This window comes from Theropithecus gelada, chromosome 5 (assembly GCF_003255815.1).
Source record: "Theropithecus gelada isolate Dixy chromosome 5, Tgel_1.0, whole genome shotgun sequence".
In the NCBI taxonomy this organism is placed as follows: Eukaryota; Metazoa; Chordata; class Mammalia; order Primates; family Cercopithecidae; genus Theropithecus; species Theropithecus gelada.
In genome coordinates, this window is record NC_037672.1 from 97,980,343 (window position 1) to 98,004,573 (window position 24,231).

At 34.1% G+C, this 24,231-nt stretch overlaps 1 protein-coding gene across 2 annotated transcripts in view; it reads right to left on the bottom strand.

The window, feature by feature from the left end:
• EMCN (endomucin) overlaps positions 1–24,231 on the bottom strand; it is a 121,455-nt gene that overhangs the window by 79,892 nt on the left and 17,332 nt on the right. For both annotated transcript variants that reach the window (XM_025385546.1, XM_025385544.1), the window contains exon 2: positions 3,784–3,906. In XM_025385546.1, coding sequence (XP_025241331.1) covers positions 3,784–3,906 — 123 coding nt within the window. The remainder of the gene's footprint in view (positions 1–3,783; positions 3,907–24,231) is intronic.

Below are 24,231 nucleotides of genomic sequence, written 5' to 3' on the forward strand. Positions count from 1 at the left end.
TTCCTTCCTTCCTTCCTTCCTTCCTTCCTTCCTTCCTTCCTTCCTTCCCTCCCTCCCTCCTCCTTCCATCCTCCCTCCCTCCCTCCCTTCCTTCCTTCCTTCCTTCCTTCCTTCCTTCCTTCCTTCCTTCCTTCCATCCTTCCTCTTTCTTTCTCTCCTTGCTTGATAAGGTCCTGCTCTGTCACCCAGGCTGGAGTGGAGTGGTATGAGCATATCTCACTGCAGAATCAGACTTCTGGCCTCAAGTGATCCCCCAATTTCAACCATCCAAAGCTCTGAGATTATAGGTGCCGAGTCACAGCACCTGGCCCCTCTTCTTTGTTCCTTTTTTAGCAATTTTATTTTAGACTCAGGGGGTACATGTGCAGGTTTGCTCCATGGGTATATTGTGTGATTAGGGCAAAAACCTATTTATTTTTAAAGATATTATATCATTTTGAGTCAATAAATGTTTATAATAGATTAAATCATTAGAATATCATAATTTTACTCTCTGCAAAATTGTTTCTTAAACTAGCATTCATTCATACCATTTTCCAAAACAACCTTTGAGAACCATGTTGAATTCTATTTAGGCTACAAATGTTTCAAAGAAATGTCTAATTGGTAAACATTTCGTATTTTGTGATGATAAACTAAAAACGAAACGTCAACTTTGCCACTTCAAAATTCTATGAAAAGGAGAAACCAAAAAATCATATACAAAGATATCCCAGGCACATCATTTTCTATTCAAATATAATGAGGAACAGAAAGACAATAAATAAAAGGGGAAAGACTATAGAGAAAAATGGAGTACCCAAACTCATATTTTTTCTGACTAATCTTACAAGAAATTTCCAAGAATGTGTTTAAAATGTTCTTTGTAGTTGTATCTAGTTAGTTTCTACATAGAAGATGTACAACTGAAACATCACCATATTTAGCACCCTGTGTGAGATAGGTGGCCAAAAGCATTGGCCTCCTTTACTGACCTCAGGTACTCAAATATTTAATACCAGAAATTGTTAGTATCACTGTTGAGAAATATTTGTTCCTGCATTATAGTTCAACTCATTGAAAAATACTAGACTATTCAATGTTTTTAAAATGAAGCTGAATAATAATCAACTTTTTAATGTAAAAAAATTACATTTCGAGTTTCTTTTTTATCCTAGAAGTTTATTTTATGACAGGGATATTCAACGTCTGTCAAATGTTGATGTTTTAACTCTAGCCATTTGGCCTTTGCACAAAATGTGCAGTGCACTTGGTGTACATCTAGGAAGAGGTCAAGTCCCATTTCTCTAATTGGGCAAATCTCTGAAAGCAAGCCCTGCTCCAGGCAAAGCTCTATCAATCACATCTGCCACTTCAGTGATTATGTTGCTGCAAGAAGAATTCTCATCTCAGTTGCACATTTTCCACTTTTCTGATGATAGAATTTCTGCCATTGGCAAGAAAAATACATTTTATGTGATTTAGAAAGACATAAGCACTACTAGACCAACGATCTTTTGTCCTTTAAACAAAGAAATTCTGATTAGGAAGCCTTAAAATGAAAAATAAAGACACTTCTCCATGTTGTGTTTTTTCAGTAAATACTTTCATCGTGGCTAAGAGGACCATATTGGCCATGAGAAAGAGGGGAATAATGGACTTGTTCACTACAGATACCTTTTTCTTGTATTATTGAGTAATTTTAAAAATTATTATTTTGGAGAAAGGGACAATAAAACTCCTCCAAATGTAAGCCCCTCACAGGCCTGAAATTAGTAAGTCAAATATACTGACACACAATGCCTAGAACTTGATAATTCAAGATAAATTCTCCATCTTCTTTATTACTGTGTACTAACTGTGTTGCCCTTAGGAGATGGGCATATTAAGTGTACTTAGTCTGACTCATCTAACCCTTAATACACGGTACTAATCAAATAAGCCAGACAAAAAGAAGTTATTTTCTTTGCCTTCTTTGTCCAGTGTTGTTCCCTCATTCTCCTATAAGCACCACAGACCCCAATTTGCCTAACGACTTTCTCAGCCCTACCACCATGCCAGACTTTCTGTTTCCCACTCTGGATCAAAGCAGCTGGGGACGTGAGAGCCTGCCTTTCCTGCTTTATATCTCTCTTCCACCTCGCTCTCTCAGCAGCTCTCACTAGAGACCCCAGACTAACTTCCTTCCTTTAATTTCCCTCCCACCGCTAGATTTCTATTTTGAGATTTTAACCCTTAAAATTCTCAAAATAAACATCAGATGATACTAAAGTATTATTATTGATTTGGAGGATTTGATGATGGCCTTGTAGGTTTGTGATAAATTGTCTCTTTTTTGAGATGCATATTTAATGTATAGAAGTAAACTGGCATGAAGTCTGGGTTCCCTTCAAAGTACCTTGACAACCAAATTAAGAGAGAGAGTAAAACAGAGAGAAGGCAGGAAGGAAAAATAAAAAGAAAAATGAAGCAAATGTGATAAAATCTAGATAAAGAGTGATTTGGGGAGATGGACATACGGAGATAAATTACAGTGTTCTCTACTTTTGGATATAGCTGTCTATTTTTATAGTAAAAATTGATAAAATGTAAAACTTCTCTGACCCGTTACATTTTTTTATAATTGTATATGAATAATTTAACACTCAAGTGGATAACTACTGAAGGACACAGACAACAGTGTAGTTTCTATTACATGAGTAATATAAATCAGTGAAAGTGTCCCAACAAAGGAGTGTGTGTGTGTGTGTGTGTGTGTGTGTTTATGTTACCTCGAGTATTCTATGCACTTGCTTCAAAGAAGGGTGCTTCAGTGTTCTGCTATGTGGGACCCCAAGAAGTAAAGTTGCTAGAAATTTTCTGGTTTCATCTTATAATCAAACAATGCAGAAATAATGGACTATGATCATAGTACTCTTTGTCTCTGACAATCACCACCCTATTCAAGCCCAGCAAACTAGCTTTCATTGGTCGTCTGCATACATTTGATCCTGGTCTTAGATTGAAAATTAAGTGGGGGATAGAGAGAGGTAAAAAAGACAGCATAGGAATTTCAGTTATCCATTCATCAAGATACATGATTTTCTGGTCTTTCCATGACCTTAGTATTCTAAGCAGAGTTTTTGCCCATAGACAATCCACAAATCTGTTTTTCTTTTCCATTGATTACAGGACTTGTGTGATATGCCTTATTTTATGTGTGTTACAAGATGGGCAGATGCAGTATGCATTGCTTTGATAACCTCTTGTTTTTTTAATGGAAGTATTCTAATGCCTTTTAACATTTTTGTGGATGGTAAAGTAATCTCCTTTAATACCTAGCTAGAAAACATAATATAGTTGTCACTCAGTCCAATAACAATAATGATTACATTGCTACCGAAACCTACAAATTAAATCTATTATCAACACAATACAACCAACAAAAGCAGTCTGTTATTAATACAGTTTCAACATGTTGGCTGTGCTGCTTAGGTGGAGAACTGGAATATTTAGAAAGACATTTTATGACTTAGGACATGGCAATTTCTTTCTTCTCTAAAAATAAACTTTGTGTATGTAACATTCACAATAAAATCATTCTCAAACAGGAAGTGATCCCAAAGAATATCAACAAAGAAGCTCACTGAGATTTCAGGGTTTTGTATGGAACCCCAAGTAACACATAATTTCAAAATCATGAAATAGCACTGGCCTTTATAACAATCAGATATAAGATCCCAAATTATTTTCTCCTACTGATGTATATACACTACTAATTTCATTTGTTAAAGTTAAACTAAATTTACCAACAGTTAATCCTACCTTTAGGAGTTGTTTCATTTGTTGTTGTGATAACATTTTTCTGTGATGATCCTGTGTTTGGTGTTGTTACAGATGTTTCTGTTGTAACGACAACTGATGAAGGAGTAGTTGCATTTATAACACCTGAAAACAGTAAATTACATTAAAGTAGTTGCATTAACACTTACATATAGTTTTCCAATTAATAGACTAGTATATTTAAACAAGTATACTGTATATGTACTACTGCTAAACCGATCAGTAGAATGTGAATTTGCAACCAATTTTCTAGCTGTAATCAATTTATCCTTAGCTGAGCATTTATTCACTAACTGCATCTACTTCTCACCAATGGCATGAATTTTCAAGACGACTGGTTAGGAGTAGTTTGTGGTTTCAGAGCGATATAATTTCTGAGAAAACTAATGTGGAATAAATGTATAAATTTGAAATGTAATAATTTTTTAATCCAACTCAATGAAACTTGCAAGATGAAATGCTTACATGGGCACTCTCTGGGCAGTAGATATTTCACTAAATATTTTTACATCATATTAAAGTTACTAAGTAGTAAAAAATCAATATTAGTATATGTCTTTTTCATATAAAGCACTCTATATAAATATGTACTATATAAAGTATAAAATATAAAACATAATTAATAAAGACAAGAGTATACATATATACATATACATATATACATAGATACATAACTGCAACATACTTAAAAGTAATAGGGCCACCATAAATCCACATTTTTTAATAGTTTATTTCTCTAAATTTTAACATAATTTGGGCAGGCAAAGGCACAGAAATGAAGGCAATACATTTTTAATCCATACTATATATTTATTTTAAATAAGAATTCTTAAAACTTCTGTTGAAACAAATGAGGAAATCAGTCTTCTGTAACAACCAGAGTTGGCAAAATCATCACTTCATTATTATTTTTCAAAGTGAAGTATGTAGGATTTAACTCAGTGTTCTATAAAAAGATTTACTTCACATAAAATTATTGTAATTTAGTAGCATTTATAAAATATTTTTAGTCCTGTATTTTGTTGTTTTCATCTCTGGAAATACAGTTTTATGTTAAAAATCAACATACAGCAAGCAAGTGTATACAAATTTGGAAAAAAATATTCACATCTATGGTAAGGCGTTGTTTTTTGTTGTCCCTTGGTCTGGATAGAGTATATATACCATGTTAGTTAAGAGGATGGACTTTGAATAATAAAGGCATATTCAAATCCCAGTCAAACTGGGTATGTTATTACAGTAAATATATGTCAATAGTATGACTTATCAAATTTAAATTACATTTGAAATGTTCCTTTTTGAATCTGAGAAAAAACAATAATCTAGCATGTCAATGAAACCAACATCTCAGACGTCATGACATACAGTATAAGTGCCATATAATTTTATAGTCTTGAGATGCTCGGAAGTGTTAGTTCTTAGCACTGACTGTTTATAGATAGCACATAGAAATTGCTTGAGGTATTCAGCACAAGGAGAAATGTGTTCAGCACATACAGAAATGATAGAATTGCATTTTCACAGGCTTTATGGAAATCAAGTCAAAAGCTTTTCTCACCTCTGGAGGCGCACTTCACACCCTTGCTCTTACCTCCGTACCCCACAATATTCAGCAGGGAGCAGGAATACAGCCTGTTGAAGCTTATCTTTTCACCATTAGTCATTTTGTTCTGGCAATTTTTGTTTTAGTCTTAACATCCATGGATGTGACACTCATTTTAAATTTTATATTGAGGTTGAAGAAATCACTAAAAAAAAGTAGCGCTTAGACAGGAAAATTCACCTACAAATAGCCTGAATGATCCTCATCTGTGGACTTCCTAAATAGCAACATTGTTAATTTCTGAGCATAATCAACATCTTTAGAAATGTCTTCCTTCCTTCCTTCCTTCCTTCCTTCCTTCCTTCCTTCCTTCCTTCCTTCCTTCCTTCCTTCCTTCCTTCCTTCCTTTCTTCCTTCTTTCCTCCTTCTTTCCTTCCTTCTCTTCCTTCCTCCTTCCTTCTTCCCCTTCATTTCCTTCTTTCCTTTTCTCCCTCAATATTTATTAAGCAACTACTTATGTAAAAATCATGATTAGATAAAAAAGACTCTATGATTTATCACATGGTATCAAACATTACTTTTAGTCTGGTAGGAAATATAATGCCTATGCACAGTAAATAATAAGGTATATCATGTATAGGTTGTACAAACCAGTGTTTTTCAAACTGCAGGTTGTGATACAATTAAAGAATAATTAAATCTCTGTAGTAGATTGCAGTCAGAGCTTTTTCCAAGTTGGAAAAGAAAAGAAACAATATGAGAGTGTGGTATTGCAAATAATAGGTAAGTATTGTTTCATGAAGCTTTGGTATAGGGGTGTGTGTGTGTGTGTGTGTGTGTTAAGTCTGCACGAAATGTGTGCCAGGGCAAAACACATTTCTTACTGTGATTCCAGTCAAAAATATGAAAGCTGCTGGACAAACAATAAATTGGACAAGACTTTATAAGATAAAATAAGATTACCCTGTTGGTATGAACAAGGAATATTTCATGCTAGGAACTAGGGCTTGAAGAGTAATAATATATCCATACAGGGAGAGGAAAGGGCATGAGATGAGCTCTGGAGTGGAGAAGTGAAAGGTATTTTGGAGTACTGCAAACAGGTCTGTCTAGCTGGATTGCAGTGTGCTATGAAAGAACATAGTGTGCATGATCTGGGAAAATACTGGAGGCCAACTGTAGAAGACCATGAACACCCAGACCAAGATTTAAGATTTTATCAAGTCACTGGAGAGCCATAGAAGGTGACCAAACAGAAATTCCACCCTAGGAAAGACAATGGGGAAATGAGTGGGGCAGAGAATGGGAAGACTCCATTTGGATCAAGCTGCAAGCCCTCATTTTTATATTTATTAATGTCCTCTGCCCTTTTGAAGTCATCATGTGACATCAACGAATTCACATCCGAGAAATGACTTTATGAAAACTACAATTAAGCAAATTTCTAACCACTGGTGCAGTAAGATTGAGGTGTACTATAAGGCTTTTCCTCCTCAACATCCTTAAACATATTTGGCCCCTGATTTCTCCTGAATCAAACTTTAATTCATTCATACTCTTTAACATCTCTATTATTAATTCTATGGGTTGTTTAACAAACAGCGTGCCCTCTTTCGGCAACTCCTAAAAGTACTGAGTGTGCCATGTTCTATGCTCAGTGAAAATACTTTCTGTGGGTTATCTAATTTAAAGACACAAAGAGGCTCATATTCTTATGATCACCATTTTATGGATAAGGACACTGAGGCTCAAAAACGGTAAACAGTTTGCCAACAATATGCACTGGTAAGTGATATAGTTGGAATTTAAATTCAGGCAGCCTTGACTTCAGATAGTATTTTCTTAACCATCACACATCTGGCCATAAGAAGGTAGTGCTATGTAAAGCTACATACCTCAGCTCCACTTGCTCTCTGCTTTTGACAGGGAGTGATAGTGATTAGACACACACATGTTTTTATCTTATGTAACTACAATGATGAAATAGACAAAATAGTTCACTATTTTTTTCTTAAAGAAACAAACATTTCAAGTGCCACATATATACATATATATGTGTACATACACACACATAAAATGTTTCCATATTAGACTTCAAGTTTTAAAGAAAATTTCCCATTAGATAACACTATTTAGATCTGAAAAACGCAAAAAAAAGGTTTTTTCATTTAGAAAAATTTTGCAACTGGAAACTTTGTCTTACCACGTGGTGGAAAATAATTATTTCCTCTAACTACCATGGTTGAAGATTTTATAGACCATGATGCATGTAACACCAGATATGGTTTACTGTATTATCTGTAAATTCCTTTTAGGTCTTATTTGATTTTGTAATAAACCATTGGGAGGAATAGCTTATTCTAAAGTATCTTCTTTTCACAGGACATGGCGAGATACTATTTTTTTCCTCTGTATGTCAAAATGATTAAAGATAAATTTAACAAGGCAAATTGAGCCTCCTGACTTTACTTGTGCCAAAGCAGATAGTACTGCTCTTGGGATGTTGTAAGAGAAACAGATGGTATTTTGTCCTGATTCCACCCTGTCCCCATATATCCAGACTTGGAGAGCTCAAGGGATACTGTGATACCAGTTGCCTGTACTACACAGGATGAAGCATTATCTGAATATTAAGAAAATAACTATTCTAATTATTAAAATTCTATGATAGATTTTTGCTAAGGTCTTTCCATAGATTCTGAAATAGTTCTGTATTCTCTGAGGTTCAATATAGGAAATTCCCAACTGTGCACATACAGGAACTTTCATGTGAACTTTCTTTTTTTTTTTTTTAATCTTTGAGAATTCAGCTTATAGCTGAAAACTAAATATATTCTATTCTGTTTTCAAATGATAAAGTCATCTACTCTTTGTAATTACAAAGCATGTCTAATCTTTGTAATTATATTTTTAGGTAATTGTCAAATAGTCACTAAAAGTTAGGTTTTTGTTTAAAGGGACAGAGTCTTGCTATTTTTCTCAGACTGGCCTTGAACTCCTGCACTCAAGGTATCATCCCACCTATGCCTCCTGAGTAGCTAGGATTACAGGTGTGCTCCATGACTGGCTAAAGTCAGAATTTGTATCCATCCTTATAATGAGTAGTGCTCTCTCCAGTTACCTTTCCTCTTTGGGACAGCGGATGGCCTCTCCTTTACTAAGTCTGCACCTAAAGTCCAGTAGAAATCCACTACTAAAGAAAGTAGATCTGGCTTTTTCCAGATCAACGCAAACGTTGAAGACAGTAACTTAAAATTCTAGGATGATTTGAGATCGAGGAATAAATTTTTTGGTATCTGAATGAAATATAATCTTTGCGTTTTCTAACTTAGAAAACTTATGAGTTTAGGGTAGTTTCAGAAGATCACAGCACCAATTAGTAAAAAAGTCTCTTTGATTTATATTTCAGTACTCTTCAGTACATGATATACAAAAATCTGTTTTTGTTTCTAATTATACTACTTGGGTGTATGGAGTGCATTTGCCTTCTGAATTATCTCTGAGAAAATATTTGCTTGCCAGTTTGCTCCATAAACAACATTTTGGGAGAAAGATTTAAACTCTTTAAGAAAATGAAAAAATGATTTCTTCAAAAATATATAATTACAGTACATACAAAATGCTAATTACCAGGTGGTCTTATAAATGTCCAATGTCCTATTCCTATTATTAGGTAACAATGCCATAACCTAGACCAACTAATTTATGGAATTGATGTTAAAACAATTTTATTTCTCAATAGCTTACAATGTATTATTTCTACAAATTTATATGGTCTTCATGCATCTCTACCTTGTATTTACTCCCAGCAACTCAGTCTTTTACAATTTTTAAACAAATTTATCTTAAAATAAAATAATTGCCAGATTTTCAGTTATGATTTTGTGGATTTTTATTCTCTTGTGTATCACAGTATATAATGAACAAAGACATACTTCTTAAGTTTGCATGTAATGGCAAAGCACAAATTGGGACTTATAAATGGTAGGAGGATCCCTTTTCATAGTAATTTGTCAGTAATTACTAACATTATAATTCTTATTGTATACTTTCTATGGCAGTAAATGACCATTAATGAAGTGTAAGTTGAAAAATTCCATCTTTCTCACATATTAAAGAGATTTATAAAAACATATGTAAATATAATAAAATATACAAAAATAGATACAAATAAAATAAAGTACTGTTCCCATATTTGCATCAAATAGTCTTCATAAAAAACCTGGCACCAACTTCTTTTTGATAATTAATTTCATATTAACACAGTTGTACACTAATGGTGATCCTTCTCTTTTGATGTGGGAGAGGTCACTTTGATCCACTGCCAACCAAATTAAATACAGCAATTTTTTTCAATTAAAAGAAAAAAGTTATTATGTGATGATGCAGCCCAGATAATTTCTTCTGTTTGCCTTCCTCCAAAAATTGTATGATATCATATAAAAATGTATAAGTAACTAATTAGCCAAGAGTTATTTGCCTCAATAAATATTTATTCAACATCAATTTCAACAGATGTTCAGCACAATTTTAAAATGTGTATTTTTCCTAGAGGAACTTAGAAGTTTTTTTTCTGATACTTAAGCTATAAATATATGTGAAACATCTAGAAGATTATGCTTGTAGTTATGCCATATAAAAATGGCATTAAATAATTAGTACTATACATAGCTGGTTCCATACAATATTAAGTGAAATCAAAGTAAGGTCATGTCTCTCTGTGTCTGGCATAATCAGAAATTATTTTCTTGGAGGAAGATTTTTCAAGAGAAGCCAGATAACTCTTTTCTCAGGAAAGAAAAAAGTTTATATTCGAATAGAAGAGAAAAACCAATAGTGCCAATAATATGAGATCCAAAAAGGGACATTGATGATGTTACACATTAATAAGCATAGTATTTTCGAAGGAGAAATCAGGGAAATCCCATTTGCAATGAAAACATCAGAGCAACTCTTGTAAAAGAGGATTTTAAATTTAAAATACATTTTCAATTAAAGCTAAAAAATATTGTAGCAGGCACAACAGTTCTGAGAATGTTTAAATTTCCTATATGAAAGGACTTTGAAAGATAAGTAAGAAAATCTCATCTCTCACAGAGAGAAAAATATTCAGATAAGTGGGAGAAAGCTGCACCCAAAAGAGGAATCTCCTCAGGTTGCCAGCCATCTGTGAGGTGGGGAGGGAGTGCCAAGCCTGGCAGACTCTGAGGATGGACAGGTGTCTCAGCCACCTGGCTGCTCTGGGGAGAACAGGAAGGCAGCATTCCAGTGGTGAGTTTGTTAAACAGAAAACAACAATATCTGCAAAATGGACCCAAGAACCTGAGATGTCCTGGCTGACAAATGGATGGAGGTGTACAAGGTAAATTGCCTACACTCACCCAGGTGTCTTGTTCAAAATTACGGGGCCATGCAGTTATTTTTCCTTCACAAATGGATAATTTTTCAAAGATCATGTTCCATAGTAATGAGATATTTTTAGATTGTGGACTTTAGTATAAGGAGACTTTTTATATATTATAGCCAGTTTGGTTGAGGAATTTCAAATCCTGAGGTAAAAAAGGCAAAGTTACATTTAATATTTATAAAGATAGGAGTGGGAGGAAAAAAGAATATCTTGGTGATGCTCCTTGGCCCTCAGACACTTGTCCTGAGATCTCTTTCTTCCTCCATACAGTTCTCTGACTCCAGAAAGGAACTATGGTTCTGCAGCTCAAAAGCTACCTTCCAACGAAGTAAGATGCTGGAGCTTAGCACATCCTTGTAGGGAGCAATAAAAGCAAGCAAGTCTCTTGGATCCATCTCATGACTTCAGACGAGGGATCACTTTGGGTGCCCTCTCAGTCCTGAGGGGAGCAGCACTGCTTTGTCCCTTCTCTGGGCTCCACATAGAGGAGGGGAAAGTAGGAGAGGGTGCAGTTCCTTTTATCTCTTGAATTAAATCTTCAGCTTTTGATACAGCTAGGAGTTGTGTCCCCACCCAAATCTCATCTTGAATTGTAATCTCCACAATCCCCATGTGTCAAGGGACAGACCAGATGGAGATAATTGAATCATGGGGACAGTTTTCCCCATGCTGTTCTAGTGGCAGTTAGTGAGTCTCGTGAAATCCGATTGTTTTATAAAGGGCATTTCCTGTGCACTTGCACACATGCTCTCCTGCCTGCCACCATGTAAGACGTGCGTTTGCTTCTCCTTCACCTTCCACTGTGATTGTAAGTTTCCTGAGGCATTTCCAGCAGTGCAGAGCTGTGAGTCCATTAAACTTCTTTTCTTTATAAATTACTGAATCTCATTTCCAGCAGTGCAGAGCTGTGAGTCCATTCAACTTCTTTTCTTTATAAATTACCGAATCTCGGGTACTTCTTCATAGCAGTATGAGAATGGACTAATACAGCTTTCCTCTGAACTTCAAATGTAGCCACTTAAAATCTTAATTTTTAAACTACTGGCTCTCCTGAGCATTTCCTTGGAGACAAGGAGCATCTCACTGGACACTTTTTACTAGCAGATCACATTAGTTTAGTATAGTGACTTGCACACATGAAATGGCATGATGGAAGAAAATCACAGACCTGGCAACTCTGACATTAGCTAACTGTGTAACTGTGTGAGCCACTTTACCTTTCTGGGCCTCCCTTTTTTAATCTGTAAAAAGTGACTGTTGAACAATGTCTCTTCAGCTATGAAACTGTATTACATCTAAGGTTCGGTTACATTGTAAATATACATTATGGCAAATAATAAAGAATAACTTGCATTTATACATATCAAGGGGAAGCTTGTATTTCAGGAGTTCTACATAATCGCTCTATGGAGTTATTAACTTCTTACCTGGGAGAAATCTGTGCCCAAACGGGAATTGTGTATTTCAGGGGACAAAGATAACTACACTCATTTACAATTTGATGTTGTTGCCTAGATTAAATGTATTTCCCTTTAGTGTGTTGGTCTGCCCAGAACTAGAGAAAATGTTAAAGGCAAAATTTGAAACAGACATTTGGAATATTTTGCTTTGGAATTTTCTTTTCACCATGGAAGAGCAAGTATAATAAGATGAAATCTTTTTTATGGATAAATTAATTCCTACCTGAACAAACAGAGCCCATATTCAATATGTTAGCCAATTCCCTTTTAAAGTGTAGTATGTGTATGTTATGTCTATAATTAGTGAAAAACTTAGTTTCCAAAAATAGTCTACAGCATTGCACTTGAAGCTAGAACATGATATTTGGCTGAGTCTGAGATGTCTTGCTTTTCATATTATCTACTCTTATTTTTCTTTTCTCTAAATGTAAATAAAACTATCTAGTTGATTTAAAATACTCTTTAGTTTGTATCAACTGAAAGACTAGTTATAAAGGTGTAAAATTTTAAAAGTCATTTCTGTCTTCTAAAAAATCAGAGAGAAATTTTTTGTCCTGAAAAGTTGTTTTAAGTTACAGAAAATGTAACTTAAATGACTGGCATTCCAAGAAAACAAGCACATATAACAATAATTACTTTTATTTACATTATTTGATTTTAATGACAATTTTGTGAAACAGTTGAACAGGCACTACTTGTATCTCCATTTTATAGATGGATAGACTGAGGCCCTGGTAACCAATTTTGACTTTTGAAGATGCAGAGTCAGAAAGTGTTAGACCCTTGTTCAAATTCAGGTGATCTGGTCTCAGCTTCCGTGTTCTCTTTCTCTGCATGGTTTAGAGGTTTAGAACTATAATATGAAATTATGCTGCTTGTGGTTGCAGTATTCCCATGCTACTACTTTAGTATTCTGATGACATTAAAGAGTTCATTTTTCCCTTATGCTATTCCTAATCATTAGGAAAATAAATGCAACAAATTAGGGTATATGATCATATGGTAATTCTATTTTTAATTTTTTGAGGAACCTCCATACAGTTTTCCACAGTGATGGTACTAATTTACATTCACAGCAACAGTGTAGAGTCATGTGACACATAACACCATTTCAGTCAGTGACCACATATGCAAGAGTAAGATGATAAAGGAGCTGAAAAATTCCTGTTGTCTAATGACAGCATAGCTGTTGTAACATTGCAGTACAATGCATTACTGACATGTTTGTGGTGATGCTAGTATAAACAAACCTGTGCTTCCAGTCATATTCAAGTATAGCATATATAATTATGTACAGTACATAACATTTGATAATGATAATAAATGACTATGTTACTGGCTTATGTATATACCACACAGTCAACCCTCCATATCTGCACCTAAAATTCAACCAAATGCAGTATTTCTGGGATTCAAAACCTGTGGATACGGAAGACCAGCTTTTCATATCTGTGGGCTCCACAAGGCCGACTATGGGACTTGAACATGCCTGGATTTCAGTACCTGCAGGTGTCCTAGAACCAACCCTGTCAGATACCGAAACACAACTGCTTTACTTTATTATTATTATTATTTTAGAGTGTGCACCTATTTATTTAAAAAAAGAAAGTTAACTACAAAGCAGCCTCTGGCAGTTCCTTCATTAGGTGTTTCAGAAGAAGGCATTGTTATTACAGGAGATGAGAGCTCCATGAATGTTATTGCCCTTGAAGACCTTCCAGTGGGGCAAGATGTGGAGATGAAAGACAGTGATACTGATGATCATAGCCCCGTGTGGGGCTAGGCTAATATGTGTGTTTGTGTCTTAATTTTTTATAAGTTGAAAAAGTAAAAAAAAAAAAAAAGATTGAAAACAGAAAAAAAGCTTATAGATTAAGAATATAAAGAAAGAAAGTATTTTTGTATGGCTGTGCAATGTGTTTGTGTTTTAAGCTAAGTGTTATTTCAAAAGAGTTAAGAAGTTTAAAAAAAAGTAAAAATGTCATAAGGTAAAAATATTACCATAAGCTAAGCTTAATTTATTAGTGAAGAAAGAAAAATATTTTTTATAAACTTGGTATAGCCCAAGTATACAGTGTTTATACAGTCTATAGTATTGTACAGTAAATTCCTAGACCTTCACATTCACTCGACACTCACTCACTGACTCACCCAGGGCAACTTCTAGTCCTGTAAGCCCTATTCATGGTAAGTGCCCTATACAGGTGTACTGTTTTTACTGTGCCTTTTCTATGTTTAGATACATGTATATTTACCATTGTGTTTAAATTGCCTACTGTATTCCACACAATAACGTGCTATATAGGTTTGTAGCCTAAGAGCAAGAGGTTATACCATAAGGCTTAGATGTGTAGTACGTTGCGTAAGTGCACTTTATGATGTTCGCACAATGACCTAACAAGATATTTCTTAGAATGTATCCCCATCATTACATCCATCAATAAACACTGCATGACTGTACTAGGGTTCCGTTTTCTCTACATCCTATCTAATATGTACCTTCTTTTATATTTCTTACAGTAGCCATTCTAACAGGTATGAGATGGTATCTCATTGTGATTTTAATTTGCATTTTCCCTAATGATTAGTGACATTGAGCATTCTTTCATATATCTGTTGGCCATTCATATGTTTTTACTGAGAAATGTCTCTTCAGTTCTCTTACCCATTTCCAATTGGGAATTATTTATTTTCTTTCTATAGAGTTGTTTGAGTTTCTTATATATTCTGGATACTCTTTTATGATAACTATGGCTTGCAAATATTTTCTCCCTATCTACAGGTTGACTCTTCATTCTGTTGTTTCCTTTGATGTACAGGGCTTTTTATTTTTATATAATCCCATTTGTCTGTTTTAGCTTTTGTTGCCTGCATGTGGGGGATCAAATATAAAACAATCTTTGCCTAGACTAATGTCTCTATTCTGTTCCATAGGTTGATGAATCTATTCTTATGCTATCACTATACTATTTTAATTACTATTGGTTCGCTAAGGAGCTAGCTGCACCACACTCGGGAGTTTAACAGTTCTCTGCATGACCTCAAATTCCTTCCCTAGTTCTCGCCAAGGGAGGGAGATGACCATCACAGCAAACTTTAGCAAAAATCAGAGGCTAAATCTGTCATACTTATGAATTTAAACAGTGTTCAGCCAAACCAAGGCCCCCCATAGGCAGGCAGGCAAACTTCAACCATGCAATTCTACAGAGCAAAACAGCTGGTCCCATCCATCCTGATCAGCAACTCCACCTAACCTTAGGGCCCCTTCTGCAACCCTGTCCAACACTTAAAATAGTGGTACCACTTGACCAAGGAATAGACCCTGCAAACTGGCCCAATATGAGGTGGTTGTAGTGCCTATCTAGCAGCTTAGCCTGATTACAGAGCTCAGTCAGTGGTCTTGCCACATAGCAGAGCCCACCCAGCTGCCTCACCCAAATTCATAGCAAAGGCAGCAGGCCAGCTATCTAGAGAACTCAAAAGCAAGCTCTCGCTGACCAGGGTTGTTACCAACTGGTTCATCTAGAATCACAGGCTAGACTAAATAGTGAAAGTTTATCACTTCCAAAGAACACCTGTGAAATTTAGAAAAAGTAGCTGTCTCCTCAAATGTACAGATACCGATGAAAGGATACAATGATTACAAAGACTTAGGAAATGATGACACCTCTGAAAGAAACTATTAAAGCCCCAACAGTAACCCTAACAGAAGATCTAAGAAATGACAGGAAAAGAATCAGAATAATTCTCTTGAAGAAGTTCAATGAACTATAAGAAAATAGAAATAAACCATTAAATGAAATTTATACACAAACATTAAATGAAACAATACACAAACAAAATGAGAAGTATGACAAAGAAATAGAAACAGCTTAGAAAACCAAATAGAAATCCTTGAGATAAAGAATACAATGACTAAACTGAAAAATGCAATAGAAAGTTCCAGCAGCAGACTCAAAGAATCAGTGAGCTTAAAGATAGAACATTTGAAATTATCCAGTCAGAGGAACAAAAAGAAAAAAGAATGAAAAAAGCCTGCAGCAATTGTGGGACTCCATCAAGAGACCAAACATACACATAATGGGAATTTAAGAGAGAAGCAAAAGAGAAAAAGAAAGAGAAAAGAGACAGAAAACATATTTAAAGAAGTAATGGCTGAAAACTTCCCTAATCTGGGGGAAAATTTTAACATTCAGATACAGGAAGTGCAGATGTTTTCAATCAAATTCAATCCAAATATGAGTTCACCAAGACACATCACAATCAAATTACCAAAACACTAAAGATGAATAAAAAATTTTGAGAGCAATACATAAGAAATACGTGACATACAAAGGGATTCCAATACAACTATCAACATATTTCCCAGAATATTATTATTTAATATATATATCCAATGTCCTTTGTGAATGGAAGAGAAGACACTAAATAAATCAAAATAATTTATTACCAAGAAAAAAAGCAAGGGGTGGTGTAGTGTAGGGAGTAGATAACCGGGTCTGGGGACCATGTTGCCCAATTTGAGTCCAGGCCCCATCACTTACCAGCTACGAGACCATATGCAAATAGCTTAACCTTTTTAGCCTTAGTTTATAATCTACCTTATAGACTTTTTGTGCATATCTAGAGATTAAAACATATAAAAATTTAAGAAGTACAGCTAACATCTGGGTTACACTTGAATTTATCATGTTTATAACTCAATGATATAAAGTATATTTTAGAGTTCTACCATTAGGTTATGTTCCTTGCTAATACTGCCCCTATATATTCAGTTAACTAGTTAATTTTGAATCAAAACTTAAGCTCCTCCTAACTCATAATTTTATTCTCTGAATTTTATAACTATATTTAGAATTCTCTTTTTCTAATATCCTTTCACCATTCTTTCTAAGAAACTGTGATTATAGTTGTAAAACAAAAAGATTGCTGAATAGAAAAAGGAAAACTTGCAAATTGGGCTCATGTGGTAGAAGAAAGAGATTTTACATGCTGTGGTTGTGGTTCTGTGGGCTCCATATTAAGTGCTCTCATGCCATAGACCTTGGGCTACTGGGATCTGCAGAGTTCACACCAGGGATCTTTGAATCCATATTCACACTAAATATTGTCTATATATGGATAAAATGATTTACTCATATATGTTACTAATTTAAAATCAATAGCTTCTATTCTGATTAAAAGTATATATAATTTCAGAAATTGCAAAATATTTAGTAGCATTTGATTTCTGTTTCCTCTATTGATGAGTGCAATTATTATATTATTATTATTTTACACAGGGGTTGTTTCACAACTTTTTTCCATATAAATGAGTTATTTATATTTTAAGAGTTGGGGGACCACTCCTCTGTGGATCTTCAATTAGTATAGCAGTAGTAGTAGAGTTTATTTAAATTCACTCAAGTCTTCATATAGCATCACAGGACAAATCTATAATTTGATAACTTTTCTTATCAATTCCCTGCAAATAGTCAGAGACTTTCTTCAGACACTGATGACTCATACTTTTTAATTAAAAACAAATAAACAAATACCTACAGAGTAGAGGATTTATAGCTTTTTGGTTCCAGGATATACCAGTTCTAAGTGCTAGGACAAAAACATAACTTTTCCTTTTCCAAATCTCTTCCCCCAGTTTCACCACATTGGATGTGGAAAAACTGCTCTGAACCACGTGCTCAGCAAAAGCCCATCATGTATTCATTCAAGAACAAAGAAGAATTCATGATTGTCTGCTTTTTGATTTTTTATACTAGCTTTTATATAATATAGTTTCCAAATTAAAAATATTTTGAGCTATGTCATTAAGATGCCATCAAAAGAGTTACTTGTGGTGACTTAATTAGAGCGAACACATTTAGAAATAACTCTGCATGTTGTGGGACAGATGTAGCCTTTGGAGAAAGAATGAGCCTACACTGAATATTACAACATATTTTTGTATTTAGTAATAGGCAGCAGACGCAGTTCCAGAATATGCTCAAAGTCTGGTTGGGAAGTATATGCTCTGCTGACAGTGGGAGAAGTCAGGAAATTCATATTTAAAAAGAAGGAGAGCAAGAAGTAAACAGTGTATCTTTGCTTCTCAGTCAACTCAAACTTGCCTCATTATTTAAAAGTAGTACCCTGTTGTATAATATTGGCCAACTTTAATCCACACTGGAAAAACAAACCACTCTAGAATCCCTTCTCAAATTCCAAGACAAAGATGAGGACAGAAATGATAATTATCTAAGAACACATGGTCAGGTGTACCCTTGCAAGAGGTAATTTTGGAAATTTAAAAGAATGTCTAGAACTAAGAGTAAAAGAACTAAAGATAAATGAATTTTTTCTGCTGTGGAAAATAAAACAAAACTTGTTATACCTTTTTATTTTTTCCCCCCCGAGAGTGTGGGTAAAAGAAGAGAAAAAAGGTTAAGAAAAAATGAAGCATCCAAAGGACTTCCAAGAACAGAAATATTTAAAACTCACCCTTTGCATTACTATGATATAAACCTCCCATCACCTACCAAGATTTTAATTAACTGGATTTTTTTTGTCATCCATTAAGGAATGGGAACTACATTTTGGTTGTTGCTAATGTGAATTTAAACAAAAAAGTCATAAGAATTCAAATAAACATGAGATTTGACAGATGCAGGGAGCTGGGAAGAAAAGTGAGCATGAGAACTTAGTCCTCCCTCTACCACATGGGATTTGCAGATATTGGTGCCATTGGATTTTTGAGCATAGAATAAGTCTTCAATCTGGACATATTTATATTAAAGGGTGGCAATACCTAGATGATATTTGAGTTACCTAAGAGTTTTTTATGCCATTAAACATTGTTTACAAGGCTCAAATCAAATTTGCTGAGTCACAATAATGAGTTTGACAAGCAGAGGATAATCATAAATTTGTTCTATAACAAATTATTCCAAACAGTTTGGCTACAAATGTTCGCTTTGCAAATATGACAGGATAATCAGAACAAATAAAATCTGAAGCTATTGAATAAGTACTTCAACGCAGCCTCAATATACTTAAATCTGAGATATTACCTGTATTAAGTAATAAAGCGTTTCCTAAATGTGAAGACCACTATTAGAACAGAGCTAACATTTGTAAACTGATTTTTCTGGTTTTGAAGACAAATTCATGCCAGAACAATTAAATTTACTTTCCTGATGGAGTAACAAGGATATAAATAGGAGAAAATCAATAGACATAATCTCATATTATGATCAATACGTAATTTCTGTTATCGAGACCTAAGAGATATGGTGCTTTGTATAATTAAAATTTTGTTAGTTTAGAGTCATTATAGAAAACATATAAGAATAATCGGTCTTCAAATAACTTTAATATATAGCATTAACATTTATCTGTGTATCTTTAGCTACTAATGCAGTATTTGATTTTAGGCCCTCAATAAGTGTTTATTAAGTGCTAAATGTAAGTAAACTTTTTCCTGAATAGCCAGTATCATCAAAATATTTGGATTATTCTATCATTTTAAATAGAATTACCATCTGCTCAAAGTAGAAGAGTACAAAAATTGTGTTGAATCTATATTGATTACATGATTTACTGTTGAAACTTCATATTGAAATAAAATTTCTTGGCTTAAATTTGTTTGCAAATATTTTTGCATATAATTATTATTTCTAAACACATCTTTGCTCTTTTGTGACCTCAGTAGTGTTCAATGCTGAATAAATATGGATTTATGATTTTTGTTTTTCAGATAGAGGGTCACTTTAAAATCTGGGAATAGTCATAGAACATTGCCCATGTTCTTGGCATTTTTCTTATCTCTAGTGAGACTCTGTAACATTTGAAAATACTACTCTTCATATCCTCCTGGGTGATAAAGGTTGAAGTAAAATGTATTTCATAAGTTCAGAAGAGTCATTTACCAACTATAAAAATGTCCTAAAACCTCTTGTTGATTTTAGCAGCCTTCTAGGGAGAAGAAAAGAGCTGGCGAAAGGAAATGCCAAATTTGGCTGTAGCAGCGACTGTGGTTTAATCTCCAGAAATGTGTGTCCAAAACTTCATTCACTTTCTTAGCACCTTTATGAGTTTTTTCATATTCTTTATTATTTTCTTACTCTTTTTCTTAAAATTACCTCCCTTTAAATAATTCAGTTCAATGTTGAAAAAGAAATGTTATAATATTACCACAAAAATGGTAATAGAAATAATTATAAAAATAAATACTGTGAAAAAAGTAATTCAACTCTAGACAGGTATCATTAACTATGATGGTTTCATGCTTGAACCTTGCTCTCTTGATGTTAAAGAGTGAATTAGGGCATGGTAAAAACAGGAAATCACCAAACATGTATGTTCTAACTTAAAAACCAGAAGCAGATTAGAGATTTGAGTCAATGTTATTTAATTCCATGGGCATTTATGGCTAAAATTATCTTAAGTACCAGAAGTTGTACCCTATTACACAAACTGGAAATATTGCTCTAGATAAAGCTTTTTAAGGTCTCCAAATCAGTCATGAAGGATTTTGTAATGCACCAAATTATAGCTTCACCATACGACAGAAAGTGAGTCCCATTCCATTTTCTCTCTTTCCTTTTTTTTTTTTTCCTCGTATTAGCATGCCTTGAGAACTGTATTAGCATGCTTTAAGAAATAAAGTCAGAGAAGCCCAAAGATCAGTATTGTTTTAGGGACTGATAATATAGGTAGAAACTAAGGGCCATGTAGTTGATTAAAAACCACTTAATGTCTAAAGTCCCTATGAAAAGAAAAAATTATATATAAAAAAGGAAGTATAAGACCTACAATAATCTAGCTAGACTTGAGTAAGGCTTTTGATTTTTGTCTCATGTTACTACAAAAACAAGACAAAACAAGACAAACAAACAAAAAAAACTAGATTAATCTATAAGCCAGTAAGTAGCAAAGTCAATCTAAAGAAGATGTAGCACAGCATTGAAAAGGAATATGAACTTTACAGTTTAAAAAGTAATTCAAATCAAGTTTTTTTTTTTTTTTTTTTTTTTTTGAGACAGAGTCTTGCTCTGTCGCCCAGGCTGGAGTGCAGTGGCAGGATCTCTGCTCACTGCAAGCTCCGCCTCCTGGGTTCACGCCATTCTCCTGCGTCAGCCTCCAGAGTAGCTGGGACTACAGGCGCCTGCCACCTCGCCCAGCTTTTTTTTTTCTATTTTTAGTAGAGACAAGGTTTCACCGTGTTAGCCAGGATGGTCTTGCTCTCCTGACCTCGTGATCCGCCTGCCTCTGCCTCCCAGCGTTCTGGGATTACAGACGTGAGCCACCGTGCCGGGCCCAAATCAAGTTTTTAAAGAGCAGCAAGTTGAGCTTCATTTTTAAAGATTTGGATAATACTAAGGAAAATAACAACATAAAAATAATTCGAGAAATTATTGCTCATTTATAGATAAAGTTCGGAAGAAAAACTATAAAGTAAAAAACAAAAGTGGAAAAAAGATACATAAAAATTTAGTAAAATAGTATAGGAGTAAATGCATCAGGAAAGGATGTGAAACCAAAGAAACCCTAAGTAGGGAATGAGTCATTAATACGATATTTTATTTTAAAATCTTATTTTCAAATGGTACTAGAGTGAAGAGATCATGATATGTAAGTATTAAGAGATAACTATTGCTGTTTTTTTTAAATAGTGGTTGGATTCTTATTACAGGATGAATCCAGTTTTCATTTGTCAATTTTGAACAACAGCAAAGTTGTCAAAGAAGAGAAACTAACGTGAGTAAAGATGTAAATTGGATTCCAGGAGGAGAAGGAAAGGAGTTGGAATGATTTACTGTTTAATCTGAAGAAACAATGTCTGAAACGAAATTTAATTCCAACCAAATTTACATATCTATATCATTTGTCTATCTTAATTTTCTGATCTGCAAATGAAAGTAAAAAGAATTTTAGCCTAAAATTTCTGTTTCACTCGATGAAAAAAAGTGTTTGTTTTCCTAATATTAAGACAAAATAAATAGGCAAATCTAGTTTATGAACAATGTAACTCTCATGGAGACATATCAAGGAATGTAAATTATAATTATAAACTAAATCAATTAGTAAAATATCTCTGTCATGAAAATAACATGATACTTTCCATAATTACGGTGTATCACTTTTTTTTGTTTTTTTGTTTTTTTTTAGGCAGAGTCTTGCTCTGTCGCCCAGGCGTGCAGTGGCACAATCTCAGCTCACTGCAACCTCCACCTCCCAGGTTCAAGTGATTCTCCTGCCTCAGCCTCCTGAGTAGCTGGGATTACAGGGATCCACCACCATGCCCAGCTGGCCGGGCTGGTTTTGAGCTCCTGACTTTAGGTGATCCACCAACCTTGGCCTCCCAAAGTGCTGGGATTACAGGCATGAGCCACTGTGTCGGGCCTATGCATGACAATTCTTAAACTCTACATTTAAACATTTAATGAATCTTTTTAATTCATTTAACACAGATAATTACAGAATGCCTATGTGTACTAGGGCTGTGCTAGTTGATGATACAACATTAATTATTTATTTTCCTTATCAATTCAAATAATTTACTTATGTATCTTATATTCATTATACTACTATTTAGCATGTTTTGCAGGTATGTTCTTAGAGATATTGAACGCATTATTTTAAAAATATCCTCAAGTGTCCATTTTGTTTGCAGAAAAGATTTTTTTCGGTTGTTAATTAGACTTTGGAAGTTAATGTTCCATTTTATTTTAAGTTACAGAATAAAAAAATCTATTTATCTTGTAAGATTTTAAGTTTAATTTACAAATGTGGTTATTCCATTTACTAATGTAGTGAATGCAATCATCACCCTAGAGAACCTTTAGCTTTAATCCCATTTATATGTTTTGTTCAGTAAACTCCCTTAAGTATTCAAAACTATTATTAATTGAAAATAGCTAACATATACCACTTTGACTGCTTTTAAGGGTTTTGTAGAACTGACATATGTAAAAGTATTTTGTAAACTCTCAATTAAATACACAAATATGGCATTATTATTATTAAATTACATTGTCAGATGTGTTACCATATTGAAATGATTCATCAAAGAACAAACTGCACGACTTTGCTCATAAGTGCTTTAATAATTGTTTGATTAGTTTTTAAGATGTTTATGTTTTTTTAAAGTACTTTTTCTGCCCTGAATTAGATGGGATTTGAGGAAAATCAAATTTAGGTGAATTAAAGTCCTCAGAAGAATTTAAACATTTCTCCAACTAATGATAGTCTGCCTTAAGCACCAAGAAGCATTGTAAGCAAGCTTCAGTTTGGGCTTCAGAAGACAGCCTCATGACAAACCTTTTATCCTCGCCTTGCGACAAGGACCCCATGCAGAACAAGGATTTTGAAGTGTGCAGTTGGCCACAAATCCTTGGGGTTAGTTTTCAATCTAGTGAGACGACAGATAAATCAATTAGTGTATAACAAATTAAAGATGGTGAATGCCTTTAACTGCTAACATAATTTGAGGCAGTCACATCTTATGGAAAGCTATCTCCCTACAAAATGACAAGCCTAAGCAAGGCTTACATGTGAGTCTTTTAACCCTAAATAGGTAAGGTTTAATGGGAAACTAAAATTCAGAATAGCAGAGTATCATTGAGAGTAAATTGATAATAGCTAAATTAAAGCTTAAAAGTATACAGTATATCTTCTTTGTTCATAGGGGATTTGTTCTAGAGATGTGGGGAAATGGAAAATCCTCAAATAGTGTACAAAGAATAATGATAATAGAAATTTATTTGTAAAAAAGAGTTTGTTACTGTCACAAAACACATCAGAGGCCACTGACATTTCTCTCCAAAGTTTTCCTGATATTTCTTAAAATTTTTGAATTAAATATCTTCAGTCTCAGTTAAGTACTAATCATTCTTAAGACCCTGAAGGATCTTATCATCTCTCCCCAATAAGACTTTTAATAGATTCCCTGCTTCAATTTAAAGTTCTTAAACTCAAAATCTGAGTTTTATTTATTTCTGCCTAACATTTGTGACAACTGTAAAAGCTAACAGACCAAAACA